At 38.2% G+C, this 17,703-nt stretch overlaps 1 protein-coding gene across 1 annotated transcript in view; it reads left to right on the top strand.

Annotated features, from left to right (window-relative positions):
• Nucleotides 1-17,703, top strand: part of PDS5B (PDS5 cohesin associated factor B) — a 109,787-nt gene that overhangs the window by 73,047 nt on the left and 19,037 nt on the right. Inside the window, exons 23-25 of the mRNA XM_057410421.1 lie at nt 2,759-2,895; nt 8,972-9,095; nt 13,738-13,942. Of these exons, the coding sequence (XP_057266404.1) occupies nt 2,759-2,895; nt 8,972-9,095; nt 13,738-13,942 (466 nt within the window). The remainder of the gene's footprint in view (nt 1-2,758; nt 2,896-8,971; nt 9,096-13,737; nt 13,943-17,703) is intronic.

The raw sequence follows: 17,703 nt of genomic DNA on the forward strand, positions 1-17,703 counted from the left end.
TTTTTAAAGATTCATGAAGCTGTTGTATCTCTCTAAAATGTTCTTTTTTGTTGATAAAACTTTTCTTACAATTGGCTGTTTGGAAGGGAATTGGTTTATAGAAAATCTTCAGGCAATTCAAAGTTGAAGCCAAGCCTGAAAACTGTACAGTGTTTATTGGCAAATGAAAACAGATTATTGTGAAAATTGATTGCAAATTCAATTAGCATTTATTACCACTGAGAGGCCTATATTTAATGAACACTGCAGGCCACACCATTAGTTTGTAAATGATTTTTCTCTCACAGTCTATTTTATTTCACTCTGGTTTTAAAAGCCTCTTTCTCCCTTTGTAACATAATTGCCTATCTAATGGGGATCTTAAAACTAGCAAGTTTAAGTTTGAAAGGGGGAAGTACTGATGAAGACAAGATTTTAGTATTGTCCAGCCTAACAGATGTAGACTGATACAGGCTACCCTTAGTTTTGGGTGCTAAACCTTAAATGAAATGTCTGTAGAGAACTGTTTCAGTACAGTATTAAATTGGATTAATTACTGTATGAGTTAAACTTGAATTCCTATGCCTGGCACTTGTGTCTGCTCTAAAGCAGCAGACTCTTGACAGTGACCAGTACTGAATACTCTGTATCCTGCAGTGGGTTAAGACTTATGTAGAAGCAGTGATATTTCTTGTTTCCTTAAGTGCACACAGCAGTATAAGTTTCTCATCCTATTTTTCTAACTTTAATGCTTTAAATGGGCATTATTTCATTTTCCACTTCTGCACAAACTTGTAGCATTTGTCACTCTGAAAAGTCAAGTAGCATAAACCTGAGCTAACTGTTGTGTCGTCATCTTGATGCAAGAAGACAGTGTTTCTAGGATCACTACATGGGATGGGAGCCCGTTACACTTTTACAGTGGAAGCGTGATGATAACCTCTACATCAAAGTTGTTAGAACTACCTGTTGATTATTTTTAATTGTTAATGTTAAAAATTAATACTTACTCACTTCTGACAGTTTATGTAAAGCTAGTAGTCAGTTCCAGTTTTCTCATAACAAATCAAAGATCTGTCATGTTATTCTCTTAAGAAATGGTAACTTCTTATCGCTTGTGCTTGCACTTCAAATACATGTTGTTCATGTTGTGCTGCTGAGTATAAAGCAGTTTTTTGTGGTCCTCCATATGGTTCTGACCCATGTTGCATTTTGACTTTATATTTTCATCTCATGTATAATCATTTTTAATCTCAGAGGAAGATTCTAGGCTCCTAGACCAAATAGAATTGGCGTATTTCCATCCTCCCAACAAACAGGAGGCACTAATGACTACAGGTACTGGTTAAGGCATGAGGAAACTTTAGTTGGTAAGCTAACAGAAGATCTGCTGCTGCTATTATTATTACTACTATTACTACATTGGTTTTACTGCTATTATTACATTGGTTTTGTTGCTATTAAAATCTTCTGGTGGATACTTAGAGTTGTTTCAGTGGAAGACTGTTGGAATGCTAATGCAAGACAATTTCATTTCTGTTCCACAAACACTGTTTGTATTTGGAGATCTGGAGTGACAGACATCCTACCTCTTGCTGGTGTTACCCAACAGAATTGCAGTTCTGGAGGTGGAGAATATGGACTATGGTGCTAAAAAAAAATAAACTGGTATAGATGGCAGTCACAGAATTTAGATCTGAAGGGACCATTGTGGTCAGTTTGCTAAATCGAATAGATCAACTGTATGATAAATTTAATTTGCTGATATTGTGAATGTTTACATGAAAGTCATTAGAACTGCCTTTCCCATCAAGGAGAAAATTTGAAGTTAGTGTTTACAAAAAAAATCTTGGATTTTTGAAAGCTTGGTTTTGGTTTGTTTTTCTTCTTCCCCCAAGGCTGCCTATGTGATCAGCATTTTCATTTTTCTGTAGGAAGATAGTCCTCTTTCTGTCTTATTGTCTGTGTTCTCATATCAAAGGAAAATGAAAGGACAAAGTGGTTCAAATACTGAAATAAACTAATCTCAAAATTCATGCTTTATTTTTACTAAAGAAATATGAAATTATTCAGTGTGTCTTGATAGCAGCTGGATTCTGCATACTTTTAGAACCTTGCCTCAAAACACTTGATGTTTCCATTGGCAAAGGACAAGTTATCCTAAGTAACATGCTTTGAGGCTTTTCTTTAAATAGCCATGAAAAAAAATTCTTTTCTAGAACAAGTTATCTTAATACAGTTTGATACTCTAACAGTCAGATGTCTGTGAAGTGCTTTTTAATTTACATGTCTTAAACTCAAATATTTCATATATAAATAAAGAACATATAGGGATTAAGTACAGGAATTATAGTAATATAGGAAGATGAAAATGCCTTCTGCTTCTTGATCCAGTAACATTTTCTTAGTAAGTATAAATTGTTTTGCCTGTTCCACAGTGTTTAATAGATGTAAGCTCAATTAGGATAATAGGCTTTCACAGGGCAAAATGTATGATTGCTTAGTAAAATGAACAGTTCAAACCTTAACTGTTGTACGATTTTTATTTGCTGTAATAAGTGTGTGAGACTTTCGGTAGAATGTTGCTGTCTAGTGAGAGTATGTCTAGTATATCTTTCAGTATTCAAATGATGTTTTGCAGCCTTGACAGGTTTATGTTTGTAGCATCAAAAAGCATTTGGGCAAATACTGTGTGATTAAATTATGATAAAGATTATTAAAATAAATGAGTTCATTGTGTGATTTGACTTCTACCTATCAACTTTTCTTTCTTTTGCAGATTCAGGCCATCAAGATGATGGTTCGGTGGTTGCTAGGAATGAAGAACAACCACAGCAAGTCAGGAACTTCTACTCTGAGGTTGCTAACAACAATATTACATAGTGATGGTGATTTAACAGAGCAGGGGAAAATTAGGTATGTTACAGATGGTAACGTTTGATGTCTGTGTTGATGCGGTGGTTAGGGTTTTAGTTGAAGTAGTACTTAAACCATTCTGTTAGACTGCTTAATGATTATGCATCTTATTTCATAAGAACTGGTGGTAAGCTTGGCTGGATGCTTACATAAGTTTGCTGCGTCTCATTTTTTTTTCTTAACACTAGATATAGCTGTATATAAGTTTTTATCATCTTCGTTTTATCCCTTTCTTCAAAGGGCCATTACTGATATTGCAAGAATAAACTGTGTAACTTCCTCTTTCATGTTGAAAATTGTGTTTAATTTTTTATGCAACTTGCTCTTCCTGATGTACAATTGTTGTGTATGCCAAAGGCCAATAGACAGCCTTTCTAATAAAAAGAGTGTGTTGCACTAACTCAGGTGGGAATAGCTAGTACATAAGGCACTTTGCTTGGAGGCAGACTTTAATTCCTTGAGGCTTCTAAAAGTGAAAACAAGAGGAAACTGTGTAAAGAGGATTAAAGTCTCAATAAATAATTTACCTTTTAGACGATCTGTCAGGCAAAACTGATTTGTTTTTCTGGGTATCTTCTTAATCCTCTGCAGTAGGAGAAGTGACAAGTTGTCAGCCACTATTGCTAGCCAAAGACTGAAAATTCATGTCTATAAAAGCCATTAATGGCTTGCATGGATTGTGCCAGTTTAAGTAAAAATTTTAATTTTGGGGTAGAACTATACAGTGATTATGCAGATAAGAACCTAACAAAGTTGCAAACTAGAGAATTGTCTCGTATGTTATCTTTGCAGCAACTATGTAGTCTTTATCTTAAAGTTCCTTGAAAATAACTGTTTCATAGTTTTAAATTCTGTAATACAACCATTCATAGCATTTACTAGGGAGATAAGTGGTAGTAATTTAGCTTTTCAGCATAACTGCTCAGAGCATATTGTTGGCTTATCCAGAATCAATCAGTTCTGTAGGTCCTCTGTATTTTGATGCTTGGAGTGATGATTACTTACTGTGCATGTTTTAGGAATTTAATTTTCCCAATCTTTTTGTACTCAAAACTACAAATAATAATACAAACTTTACATAATGATGTGGTCAGTGCTCCATTATTTAAGTTAGTGGAGGACTTGGACATACTTTCACAGGAGGGAGAAAGCTGCAATGACATGAGGTTGCTCTGTGTTGAAGGCAGCCCTTCAACCCCAGAACCTGGAGCTCTGCCTAGGGGTGGATGATGAGCCAACTGAGAGTTTATGGGTTAGGATTAAAGAGCAGACTGGTGTAGGTGACATTGTAGTGAGTGTCTGCTGTAGCCCTCCTGGCCACAAAGAGGAAGTGGATGAGGCCTTCTGTAAACATCTAGGAACAGTTTCATATCTGCAGGCCTTGTCCATCATGGAGTACTTCATCTACTCGAATACCTACTGGAGGAGCAACGCAGCACATAAGCCATCTAGATGCTTACTGCAGAGCATCAATGGTAACTTTCTGTCACATGTGATAGAGAAGCCAGTAAGGCAAGGTGCTCTGATGGACCTCATACTTGTCAACAATGGAGGGACTTGGGGGTGTGAAAGCTAAAGGCAGCCTTGTCTGTAACGACCATAAGATGGTGGAGTTCAGAGTCCTGAGGATAGCAAGGAAGGCAAAAGGCAAGATCATAGTGCTTGAGGAGGACAGACTTGGGCTTCTTTCAGAGTTCTGCTTAGTAGAGTTTGATTGGAGAAGGTCAAGGGAGGTGATTCTCCCCATCTACTCTACTCTCTTGAAGTCTGCAACTGGAGTACTGTGCTCAGCTCTGTAGTCAATTGTACAGAAAAGACATGGACCTGAGCAGGTCCAAGGAGGGCAGCAAAAATAATCAGCGTGATGGAACACCTCTGCTGTGAAGAGAGTTGTGGTGGTTCAGTCCAGAGACGGGAAGGCTCCTGGGAAGACCTTGTTGCAGCATTTCAATACCTAAAGAAGGCTCACAAGAGCAATGGAGATCGACTTTTTAATAGGGCCTGTCGCAGTAGGACAAGTGATAATGGTTTAAACTTGGAGTGTAGATATAGACTAGATTTAAGGAAGACTTTTTTTGCAGTGAGGATGGTGAGATGCTGGTACAGGTTCTCCAGAGCAGTGGTAGGTGCCCCCTCATTGGAAACATTAAAGGTGAGGTTTGTAGGGGCTCTGAGCAGCCTCATCTAGTTAAAGTAGCCCCTGCTTGTTTCAGGGGAGTTGGACTAGATGACCTCTAAAGGTCCCTTCTAACCCAAATCATTCAGTGGTTCTATCAAGCGTACAGAAAGTAGAAGCAGGGACAGGTAACCTGGCAGGAATACCGAAAACACCATCTGAGACTTGTTAGGAAAGCCAAAGCCCAACTGGCTGGAATTGAATCTAGTGAGGGATTACAAAGGCAACCAGAAGTGCTGTTTTAAGTAAGTGATAAAAGGAAGACTAGGGAAAATGTACACCTGCTGCTGAACAATACAGGAGCCCTGATGACAGGAACATGGAAAACACTGAGGTACTGAATGTCACCTTTACCTCAGTCTTTACTAGCAAGACTGGCCTGAGCACTGGCACAGGTTGTACAGAGAAGTGGTGGAGTTTTCATCCCTAGGGATACTGAAAATCCATTTGGATGCTGTCCTGGGCAGATTGCTCTAGGTGACCATGCTTGAGGAGAAGGGTTTGGCTAGATGACCTCCAGAGATCCCTTCCAAATGTAACTATTCTGTGATTTTCACAATGCATTTTGTGAAGGCTCTAAACTGCAAGGAGGGTAGATTTCCATTATCTCTGTATGACATACCACCCATGTTAACATCTCTGAAGCAATGATGACATTTCAGGCACATTAGTTCTGCATGGAGGTTCCTGGTATCTTGTTGACGCTTCCTGACCCTTATTCTTCACCTTTTGAGAATAGAATGGGTATATCTTCTTTCTCCCAGTACTTGCTGAGTTCCTACTGTACAAATCTGACACTGCCCTTTCCAAATTAGAGTAGTCCTTGGATAGCAAAACTATCTGTTGAGTATAAAACATAATCTTTTAAACTGTGCTTGATGTGATGTTGATCTACATAGAGGCAGTTTTTGTGTTCATAGCTTGCACTTGTCTTTTGAACAATATATAATTTGCTAAAGATAATTGCATTAACCGAAAATGGCAGGGTTCAGAAGGCATTTGACCTCATGTGGGCTCTTAGTCATGTTATAATCATTTTGGTTTATTGTCCTCATGAGCCATAAAAATTACTCTGTCTCAATGCCTCTTTAAATATACACGACTGTACTTCTCAGTGACAGTGCAAGGGAAGGGGATTTTTAAATTTCAAGGCAAGGTTTTACTTGGAAAATAAAGAAATAAATCTGTGCTCTCATTTTGAAGTGGTAGGATTGATGACTTTGTTGAATTTCTTTTAAGAAATAACTGATTGCTTTGAGTTCTTAGCATATGTAAGTTAAATTCACCAGTGTCAGATGCTTTAATATTAATTTTTTTTCAATAATCAGTATCTCAACTGCCCTTTCCAGATCTTTATTTTTCATCTTACGAGTCATAAACAGTCCTACAAATTTGAAATTAAAAATTATACAGATTTATTTGTGGTCAGGTAAAACTAAGTTGAATCTTGCATGTCTTTGTAGTAGGATTTTATCTATACTAAGCATAAAGAAAGAGTACTTGAGTATCAGAGAACACTAGCTGTTGCTGAAAGTATTGATATTAGATATGAACCTGAATTGACATTTTTCTGAAAGGTTCTCTGCATTTTCCTCACACTGAAGCTTGCTTAAAAAGATGTAGTTTAGAACTTCATAGTTCTGTGCTATAGATTAATTGCTACACCATCTGATATGCAACATTCTCAGAAGTTGTCGAAAGACCCTTTTTATTCCATGGAACATAGAAAATGCTTAGAAAACTGAACACAGACATTTATCCTCTGGAGTAGAAGAAAAAAAATGTCAACTCCAGTGCTAGATTGTTTTAAGAGAGGAGGGAATCCTTGGTACCGATTTTCAGAATCATTAGAAATAATCAAAAGCTTAATTATATCATGCAGGAGCTTTTATTTCAGCCCTAATAATTGTGTGGTTTGGGATCAATAGCAGATCAGACAGCTTTTGGCTATTACAGTTTGACAAAAAATAAATTCTCAGTTAAGAGTTTCTTCAAAAGTGTCTTTTCAGGGAATAAGGCAGCTGATGAGTTTTCATCAGCAGCTGTAAGAATGATATTCACAACTGACACTGTCCTCTTCCTTCCCACGTGCTTGTGGTGATTTCTGTAACACACATACTCTGCAAAATTTAGCCAACTTTTATGTGAAATATCTTTGATTCAGTTTTCAAAGTCAATGTTATTATTACTTGAAAGTTGTTAATTTTATCCTTCCTTTAGCTCAGTCACTCTGTGCTTGTAAGTTGCTGTTTCTCAGTTGTCACTGAAGTGCAAAACTTCATTGGGTTCACTTATCATAGAAGATTCTTTTTAAAGTGAAATTTACCATCTAAAAACTAGACATTACCATGTTAATCTTCATGCCATGTTTGAAAGTGAGCGCAGCTTTTGTCCTGACACGTGGTTGCTATTTGATTTTTTTAGTATTTGATTTTGCTGTGGTTTCCATACCATGAGTGTGTATGAAGCCTGATTAGATGAATTTTAAGGTTTAAGCTCTTAAGAAGGTATTTTTGTCATGTACTCTTTGTTTAATAATGTCCTTTTATTGAATTCTTTAAATGCTTTATACAGTTTTTGCAATAATGGATTTAAGTCTACAGTGTTTGCTTTTCCTAAGGATAAAATGGAATGATTAAGAAGTTAAACAGTATTTATCCTGCTTAAAATGAATAATTATTTCTAAATAAGAATACAGCTTGATTCCTGCTTCAAGTTACCCAAGGAAAAAACTGTACTTACTACTGCTGAATAGAATTCATTAGTACTTTAAGTGAGATGCATAAAACTAATTTCTTTGTGTTTGATCTGAAGAAACAACAAAGTAATGTACTTTGTTGACATAAACTGTGAACAGTGAAAGCTCAACTAGGTTTATTAAATTTATTAACATCAAGTGGATATCAGTTCGCAAAGCTCCTGTTGAAGATGCTTTTGATATTCTGATAGCCTACAATCATATTTACAAAGGTTACAGAAAAACCCATTCATAAGTAGAAGTGCAATTTTGGTGTGGAAGTCAAGTAACAATACCTTCAGCATGTTGAAAACTTTTTCACTTGCCTTATTGTTTTTTGCTGTTATTTTCACTTAGTCACCTATCATAATATCTAACTAATCTTAACTAAAGTTGACTTGCAGCATTGATTTTGAGCTGTCGTTCATAGAATCGTTGAATGGCATGAGTTGGAAGGGACCTTAAAGACAATGTAGTTCCAATCCCCCTGCCCACCTTCTGCTTGCTCAAAGCCCTGTCCAGCCTGGTCTTGGAGCAGTCAGGGATGGGGTAGCCACAACTTCTCTGGGCAACCTGTGCCAGTGTCTCACCACCCTCATAGTAAAGAATTGCTTCCTAGTATTGCATCTGCTCTCTTGCAGTTTAAAGCCATTCCCCCTTATCTTATCACTACTTGCTCTTGCATTTCTAGACAAACTTTGGCATCTCTGGGGACTAGAAATGGGGTACTTCTTTGACAGAAGCACCCTGCTGAAGAAAAAATCAGCATGCTGAATGGAAGCATCTCACAGGCTAAATGAGGCCTCTGAGGGGCAATTTGGACTCTGCTTTCCCAGCGTACAGCTAAAACTTTCACACACGTGGAATTTTTAGGAAGTCCCATGGAATATTTTCATTGCTAAGTTGGGGCAAGGTAATAGTTATGTGGTAACAGGCTGTAAAATGTGGTGCCAAGAAAACTACTTCTGGTTTGAAGTTACTTCTGCTGTGGATTTTTGGGGGTGTGGGTGGCAAAGTCCATGGAAACTTTTCCTTCTTTTTAAAGTATCTGATTTTCAGCAATGCAAATTTATTGAGATTTAATTAAGTCAAATGATTACGTCAAATAATTACATATTTTCTTACTAATTAACCTTCATAACGCATATGCTTGTTTTTTTCAGTAAACCTGATATGTCTCGGTTGCGGCTGGCTGCAGGGAATGCTATTGTGAAGTTGGCACAAGAACCTTGTTACCATGAAATCATCACCTTAGAACAGTACCAGCTGTGTGCACTAGCCATAAATGTAAGGAAATTAGGTGGGAGTTGTGGGTTATCAGCATTATGTATGAGTATGTATTTTGCTTGTTCTGTATGTTGTATATACTTCTGCTAATCTCATTTTATGCAAACTGTTCAGTCTTGGCTTGAATTTATTTTCCCACTACATAATCCTGAAAACTGATTTTTGATGAGAATTAGATCTATAGTACTAAGCTGTCCCGTGGGGGTATACTAACTTAAAGTAGTGAAACGTTAGAATATTGATAAACCGAGGAATTCAGGATAGAGTTAAAAGACTCCAGCTGCATTAATAAATTTTTAGAAGTTGAAATGATATAGAGTACATTGGACTATGGTGACAATGGTGACCTTGGTTTCTTGAATATTTGAATATTTGGGTAGAATATAGCTGGAATGTAGAGGTCTGCAATGATAATTGCCGTCCTTTAAATATTAAAAGAGATAGGGAGAGATTTCTCAATAGGTGCCTCAATTTTCATCCTTAATTTATGCCTGTGAGCCCACAGTACCAGAAAGAAAATAACTTTCAAATTGTAAGCAGAGATATAGTGATCCCCTGTGTTCCTGTCTGGTAGATTTAAGAAATTCTACAGAAATTGATCCGCATGCTAAGAGTAAGGCAATTATGGAGGGACTCACTTTGGTATTACTTTTGTAACTGCCCATGACCTCACAAAAGTCAAGAAATCCTTTGGAAGGAATCTCTTCCAGAACATACCTTTAGTAATAATGATACTCCAGTCTAGACCTTAAGTCCTATGACTGGCTAAAGTTTTAAAACCTGTAACCCATTTTAAATTAGTCTAGAAAAACCATTCATGTATCAGAGTAACACAGTCTGTATTAGGCTTGCATATTGTTTTAACAATGTTTATGTGGATCTTCCTTTGAAAGGGAGCTTTTATTCAGTTCCCAAATGCTATGAAAAATGAGAGAAATGGAACAAAACAAAATTACTTAAGCAGATGAAATCTAACTGCAGCAGAAATTCTGTGGTAATAACTGAAGGTTTTTACACCCAAAACGAGGACTTTTCAATGTTCCTATTCCAAAACCTAATATAAATGTTAGTCTTGTGTGAAAATGGGTTTTACAGATTTTTTACAATTTGGAAAAAAATTAGTAGAAAGGAAAAGAGCCACTTAGTCTAATGACAAAAAAGTTCTGTCTCTGTTCCGGAAAGGATACTCCAGACAGATAATGTCATGGCAGACTAGCACTGCCAGTATAGTTTTTGCATGTTCTATTTTCTCCTGACCCCAGTGATCAAAATCTCTTCATTTCTTCAGTCATTTGCCTTCTGTGGCATATTTTTGTTTATTGTAAATGTTCTCCTCTGTCAGAATTTGCCTTCATTGCTTTGACTCTCTTTTTAATATGTTTGGTGCAAGCCCCTTGCCCTTCATTTCATCACTGTCTACCACTTTATTTTTCACTTCCTATTTTCCAGCTGTATCAGTCTTAACTCTTTTGTGGATATTGATAACGGACATATTGTCACCATTTTGGGGTTTTTTGCTTGTTTTTTTTTTTATTGGTTTGGTTTTGGTGTTTGGTTGTAGTTTGATGGGGGGTTGGTTTGTTTTGTGTTTTGTTTTGATTTTTTGCTATATTTGGGCCTGATGCTTGCCTCTTCTTAATTTTCAAAAAAGAATGTTGAGAGATGAGCTTTTTATTACAAGAAAGTAGTGGGGTTATCAACATTTATAAACAAGTTAGTATCACATTTCACTGTAGAATTGTAGAATAGTTTGGGTTGTAAGGGACCTCTAAAGATAATCTCGTTCCAACTGCCCTGCTTTGGTCAAGGACATCTTCCACTAAATCAGGATGCTCAAAGCTCCATCCAACTCAGACTTGAACACTTCCAGGCATGGGGCAGCCACAACTTCTCTGGGCAACGTGTTCCGATGTCCTAACACCCTTACTATAAAACACCTCTTCCTTATGTCCAATCTAAACCTGTACTCTTTCAGTTTAAATCTGTTGCCCCTTGTCCTGTCACTCCAGGTGCTGGTAAAAAGTCTTTCTCTGTTTTTCTTACGAGCCCCCTTTATATACTGAAAGGTCGCAATAGGCTTCCCTGGAGCTTTTTCCTTTCTTGGCTGAACAAGCTCAACTCTCAGCCTTTCCTCAAATGAGGGGTGTTCCATTCCTCTGACAATTTTCACAGCTCCTCTGGACCTGTTCTCACAGCTCTGTGTTTGTCTTGTAGTGGGGACCCCAGAGCTAGGCTCAGGATGCCAGGTGAGGGTCTCATGAGAGCAGGGTAGAAGGGGCGAATTGGCTCCTGTGACCTGCTGGCCACAGTTCTTTTTATGCTGCCCCTTTTCATGACTTTCCGGCCTGCAAGTGCACATTGCTGGCTCTTGTGGCACCATATTAATCTCCTTTGGAAACCATCTGGGCTTATTTTGAGATATTTGCATGTATACATAATACATACATAACATAATACGTATTTGTTTATGCTTGTCCTGGGTTCAGCAGTAGCTCCCTTCTGGAGTAGGGGGAGGGAAAGAAGGGGGGGAGTGAGTGAAGGAGCTCTGCCTGGTTTTAATCCATGACAGTTCTTAGAATGTTTAGTATTAGAATCCATTTCTTGATGGGAGACACTGATCATTCTAACTGTATTTATTCTTAAAACTGCTGAGTCTACTCATGAATTATGACATTGAAGTGATGTCAAGGCTAACTCTAGCATTATGTAATTTAATTTACAGCAATTTTTTTTTTAAGTGGACAGATCAGGAAGTAGATTAAACAAAAGGAAAAGCTTAATTTTTAAGGCCTGTAATGGTTGCACATGTTTTGCTATGGTTCTATGCTGGCTATTTCTTTTTTTCTCTGAGGGTGCCATTTTGTATTGTGAAATGATTAGAGAGCAGAATACATAATGGAGTATTGTTGCTAATTCCTGTAGTCAAGAATCAGAGCTGTGTCTGAGGGGTACATGCTGCTTTGCAAATTTTTTTAAAATGCTTTTAAATGGTGAATTTGTGATGAACTGGCACTAAATTCAGAGAGGTAGATAAGTGAATTTGGTTTCATGCATGCATTGTATTTGTATGATGTAAAAATTTAGACCTTAATTGAGTTTGGTCCCCCTTTTTTTTTTGCAGTGAACTAGTGTAACTGAGCTGAATTAAAGCTTATTTCTTTATCTTCTATTATTGAGAGCAATAATCATTCCCTTTTGTGCCACACAACACCATTAGTAGCAATAAACTATGCCTTCCTTTGTCCTCTGAGTTAAGGGGAGGACATGCTTCCTTGTCCATATACCAACTAAGCACAGGTCTCTTTTAAGCTTCCCAAAGGCTTTAGATTTAGGTGATGTTTCTGAGCAGAAGAGGGCTGTATCTTAGCCTGCTGCTGGGGACTGAATTTTCCGTAAAGAGGCAATAGATCTTGAGTAGGTCTCACAGTTTGGGCTTGTGGTCTTGGGTTGCTTCAACTCCATTACAGCAGGTGTTTCAGCTCAGGAAGACTGTGGCTTGAAGCACAGAAGGGAAAATGGAGCTTGATTAATTTCTTCTAGATCTAATTTTCAGGTGGTGAGAGATGGAGGCTTGTTTAATGTATTATATGATCTATCTTGATGCCGTTTACAAATTTAGCAGTCTGTGTTACCAGTGGCTAGGTTTTGTCTCTACACTTCCTGTTGGCAGATAGCTGGAAACACATTTCAGTTCTTCCTAGTTTCAAAGCCATCATTTGACTACGATAGCTCCTTATTACTGTTAATGTTTTTTGTTCTTCACATTTAGAAACAACAGGTCTTTCCTCTTGACCCGTGTTTTTGACAGGTTAAATAGGCCAAGCTGTTCTGGTGGCCTTGCTTACATTATACTTTTCTGCACATTTTCTTCTGTTTTCCACACCTGCTGCTGTTAAACCTTCCTTGGGCTATGTTACTAAATTGTTTTGTGGTATATTAAATGGTGTCTTAAAGTATGTAGGTTATTTTCCATACTGAGAATTTTAAAGTTAATATATTTTGGGGAAATATATTACTGAAAATATTGCAGGAGTAAATTTGACACCTTCATATTATTTTCCTTCATGTTATTTGGCACCTGTTAGACACTGGTTCATAGATTTCCACAGTATGATGAAAAATGCTTGATACTCTCTTCAGTATTTGACTTTATCTTATCTCGTAATTCTGTTGAATTTTATTCAATTTCTCATATTAATGGCTTGATGAAGATTTGTGAAATCACAGTAATAAAATCAACATGGTGATTACGGGTGACTAAAAGCTGTTTTGGTGGAGATCTTTGGCTCCATGAAGCAACTGGTTCTATTGTATACAATTACATTAACTCCATGCCTCAATTCTGTACTAAGTTAGGCCTTGTGTCCTGAGTGTGATACCTTCCTGTACAGTTTCTGAACCTTAACACTTCTCCTGATGCTCAGGGGAACTTGAACTGATTAATTCAGTTTAATTGCTCTGAATTGGCATTAAAAAACATTCTTATAATTCCTATGTTTCTGTGGCTGCAAGGTCTGAAATTGATTTTGGCACAATTACTCAGGCTTCCATGTTTTTTTCCCAGTCTATATTACTTTTAGAAAAGTTTACTGTTACCTTTTTTGGTTTTGCTTTTTATTTTTTTATTTGTTTTTTTTAATAGGATGAATGTTACCAAGTGAGACAAATATTTGCTCAGAAACTTCATAAAGGCCTTTCTAGACTACGGTTGCCACTAGAATATATGGCCATTTGTGCACTGTGTGCAAAAGATCCTGTGAAAGAGAGAAGAGCTCATGCTAGGCAGTGCCTTGTGAAGAACATAAATGTCAGAAGGGAGTACCTGAAGCAACATGCAGCAGTTAGTGGTAAGAGAATAGAAGTCTCTTTTTTGGTACAAGTGCTATAGTTCAATTGTAAATGTGAGTAGACTGAAAGTATGATGGTTTTCTGTTTTTATAGATAGAATGGCTATAAATTTCTCTGAGAAGTATCTAATGAAAACTGCAAATAATGTTCAGATTTTGTTTTGATTTTTTAAGCAGGCATTCCTGTGATCTTTCAATTTTGTTAACAGCTGTGGAAATGCTCATTCCTGACTATACTGGAAGTGAAGTAGTTTCTTAAGGCAGTTATGTGTGCTGTTTGAACTTAATGGTTAATTATGTTGTAAGTGAAGTGACAATGATTAGTTTTATCTCAGTAATTAATAATATGCAACCTTAATGACATAAATGCTGTACTAAGTTGACTGTCTTTGCACTGCTATATTAGTAGCTTCTTGTCTTATGCTGGCAAAGGCTATATTTGTAGGCACTTCAGGATCAGTTTATGTAGTACTTTATTCCCAGTACCAGCAGTTTGATCGTGGGAGTGCCTAAGTTGTTATGGACTAATTAAACTTAGCTAGAGGTATTAAAGATAACAGGAAGGGATTCTACAGGTACATAGTAAATAAAAAACAGACTAGGGAGAATGTAGGCCCCCTCAGGAAGCTCTCACGAGAACTGGCTACACAGGATTTGGAGAAGGCTGAGGTTCTGAATGACTTCTTTGCCTTGGTCTTCACTGGCAAAGGCTCTGACCAAACCACCTAGGTCTTGGAAGGCAGATGCAGGGACTGTGAGAATGAAGACCTGGGGCCCACTGTAGGAGAGGAACTGGTTCGAGGCCATCTTAAAAATCTGAATGTGCACAAGTCCATGGGTCCTGATGAGATCCATCCGCGGGTCCTGAAGGAGCTGGCAAATGAAGTTGCTAAGCCGCTGGCCATCATATTTGAGAAATCGTGGCAGTCAGGTGAAGTTCCTGATGACTGGAAAAAGGGAAATATAAACCCCATTTTCAAGAAGGGGAAAATGGATGACCCAGGGAATTACAGACCAGTCAGTGTCCCCTCTGTGCCTGGCAAAATCTTGGAGCAGATTCTCCTGGAAGGCATGCTGAGGCACATGAAAATCAACAAGGTGCTTGGTGACAGCCAGCATGGCTTCACTAAGGGGAAATCCTGCCTGACCAATTTGGTGGCCTTCTATGATGGGGCTACAGAACTGATGGACAGGAACTGATGGACAGTTGACATCATCTACCTGGACTTGTGCCAAGCATTCGACACTGTCCCACACGACATCCTTGTCTCTAAATTGGAGAGACATCAATTTGATGGACGGACCACTCGGTGGATGAAGAACTGGCTGGATGGCTGCAAACAAAGAGATGTGGTCAATGGCTCAATGTCCAGCTGGAGACCAGTAACGAGTGGTGTCCCTCAGGGACTGGTGTTGGGACTGGTCTTGTTCAACATCTTTGTTGCTGACATGGACAGTGGGATTTAGTGCACCCTCAGCAAGTTTGCCGATATCAACCAAACCACACAGCTTGGTGTCACGCTGGAGGGAAGGAATGCCATCCAGAGGGACCTTGACAAGCTTGTGAGGTGGGCTGATGCCAACCTCATGAAGTTTAACTATGACAAGTGCAAGGTCCTACACCTGGGTCGGAGCAATCCCAGGCACAGCTACAGGTTGGGCAGAGAAGAGATTCAGAGCAGCCCTGCGGAGAAGGACTTGGGGGTGTTGGTTGATGAGAAACTGAACATGAGCAGGCAATGTGCGCTTGCAGCCCAGAAATCCAAGTGTATCCTGGGCTGCATCAAAAGGAGCGTGACCAGCAGGTTGAAGGACATCCTCCTACCCCTCTCTTCTGCTCTTGTGCGGCCTTACTTAGAGTACTGTGTACACTTCTGGTGTCCTCAACATAAAAAGCACGTGGAACTGTTGAACAAGTCCAGAGGAGGGCCACGAGGATGATCAGGGAAATGGAGCACTTCCTGTATGAAGACAGGCTGAGAAAGTTGGGGCTGTTCAGCCTGGAGAAGAGAAGGCTGCGTGTAGACCTCATAGCAGCCTTCCAGTATCGGAACGGGGCCTACAGGGATGCTGGAGAGGGACTCTTCATTAGGGACTGTAGTGACAGGACAAGGAGTAATGGGTTAAAACTTAAACAGGGGAAGTTTAGATTGGATATAAGAAGGAAATTCTTTCCTGTTAGGGTGGTGAGGCACTAGAATAGGTTGTTCAGGGAGGTTGTGAATGCTGCATCCCTGGCAGTGTTCAAGATCAGGTTGGACTAGGACTTGGGTGATACGATTTAGCGTAAGGTGTCCCTGCCCACGGCAGGGGGGTTGGAACTAGATGATCTTAAGGTCCTTTCCAACCCTAATGATTCTATGGTTCTATGAGCTCTCGATGAGCATTCTATTGAAGTTATTATTGTTTTGCCTGTGACATGCCTAAGCCAAGCCAGTTTTGCCAGTGTTCTGAAATCATAACTACATTCTTTTTTCTTTCCTGCCACATCTTTATATTTTCTATGTAGTTATGCAAACAGCTGGTGGCTAAAATGCAGGACAGCGCATGAAAACTGAAGTGTTTTTAAAGTTAATAGTGCACTGTCAACTGAAACACATTAAAAACTGCGTTGTATGCAGGATTTCAATTACATAAATATAGCTTGAAATAGAAATTTGGTGATTTGATTATTTTTCAAACCCTGTTATGGCTTACAGCCTATATAATAATTACTCTTGATAATTAACTGCATCAACTGCAATGGCTGTCTAAAAGTTTACCCCTGGAAATTGACAGCACTGTTTTCTGAGGGCCTTTATTATTTCACGCTTTCCTTGCTGTAATGAATGATTCCAAATATTTGATGTACACTCTGCATTATCCCTATCTATGCAAACTTTTAAGAATGAGATAGATTAAGATTTTACTTACGCATGGCAATTATTTAATCAGTCTTCTGAAATCTATGGTAATGATGTATTTTATCTGATGTGCACAGTATTTATCAAGCACATCTTATACAAATATATATATATTGGAGATAAAAATGTCAGCGTTCTTACGTGTTATAAACTAGTTTCAAATATTATTTACAGTGGTTTACAGATGTTTGGACTTCTTATTCATAACCTAATATGGGTAGTTAAAAGCTTACTGAAATAAAATTTCTCAGACTTGGTTATGTCTTTGATGACCAATCACTAACTTAGAAATGTGATTTTTCAAAAGCAGAGCCAGGAATTTCTCTCCTTCCTTTACATGTACATTCAAGTGTATATCCCTAGGCAAGTTAATACTATGAATTTACATTTGCCACAAGCACTCAAGATCAAGTGCTTGTATCATAGTAATATACTAGCATGCCTTCTCTGCCTGTCATCCTGCCTGTCACAGAGGGTACAGGTTTAATAACTTAGGTGTGCTGAGCATCCTCCAGTTTCTCTTGGTCATTAGGCTAAAGAAAGTAGTGTGTATGTTATTTTGCAAAATGCTTTTTGTTGTCCTTGCCCTCTAGGATATATCCGTTTTTATTCTGATTTTTATAATCAGACTCTGAGATGCTGAAGTTCAGTCTGCATAGCTCAGGATTATGTTAGTTACATAGATTAGCTCAGGAATATGTTGGTTACCTTAGGGAATGTATATTATGTGTTTGTAACTCTGAGAGGGGCTTTGGCAACAATCTTTACTTTTTGAATGCTCAAGGAAAATAGGTCTTCAGGCTGTCATGATGTAGGGAGGACATTCTTCTGCAGTCCTTGCTTAGGACTATTTACAAG

This window comes from Pezoporus wallicus, unplaced genomic scaffold, assembly GCF_028554395.1.
Source record: "Pezoporus wallicus isolate ANWC-B61680 ecotype Strahan unplaced genomic scaffold, APGP_CSIRO_Pwel_v1 contig_1876, whole genome shotgun sequence".
NCBI classification, from domain to species: Eukaryota; Metazoa; Chordata; class Aves; order Psittaciformes; family Psittacidae; genus Pezoporus; species Pezoporus wallicus.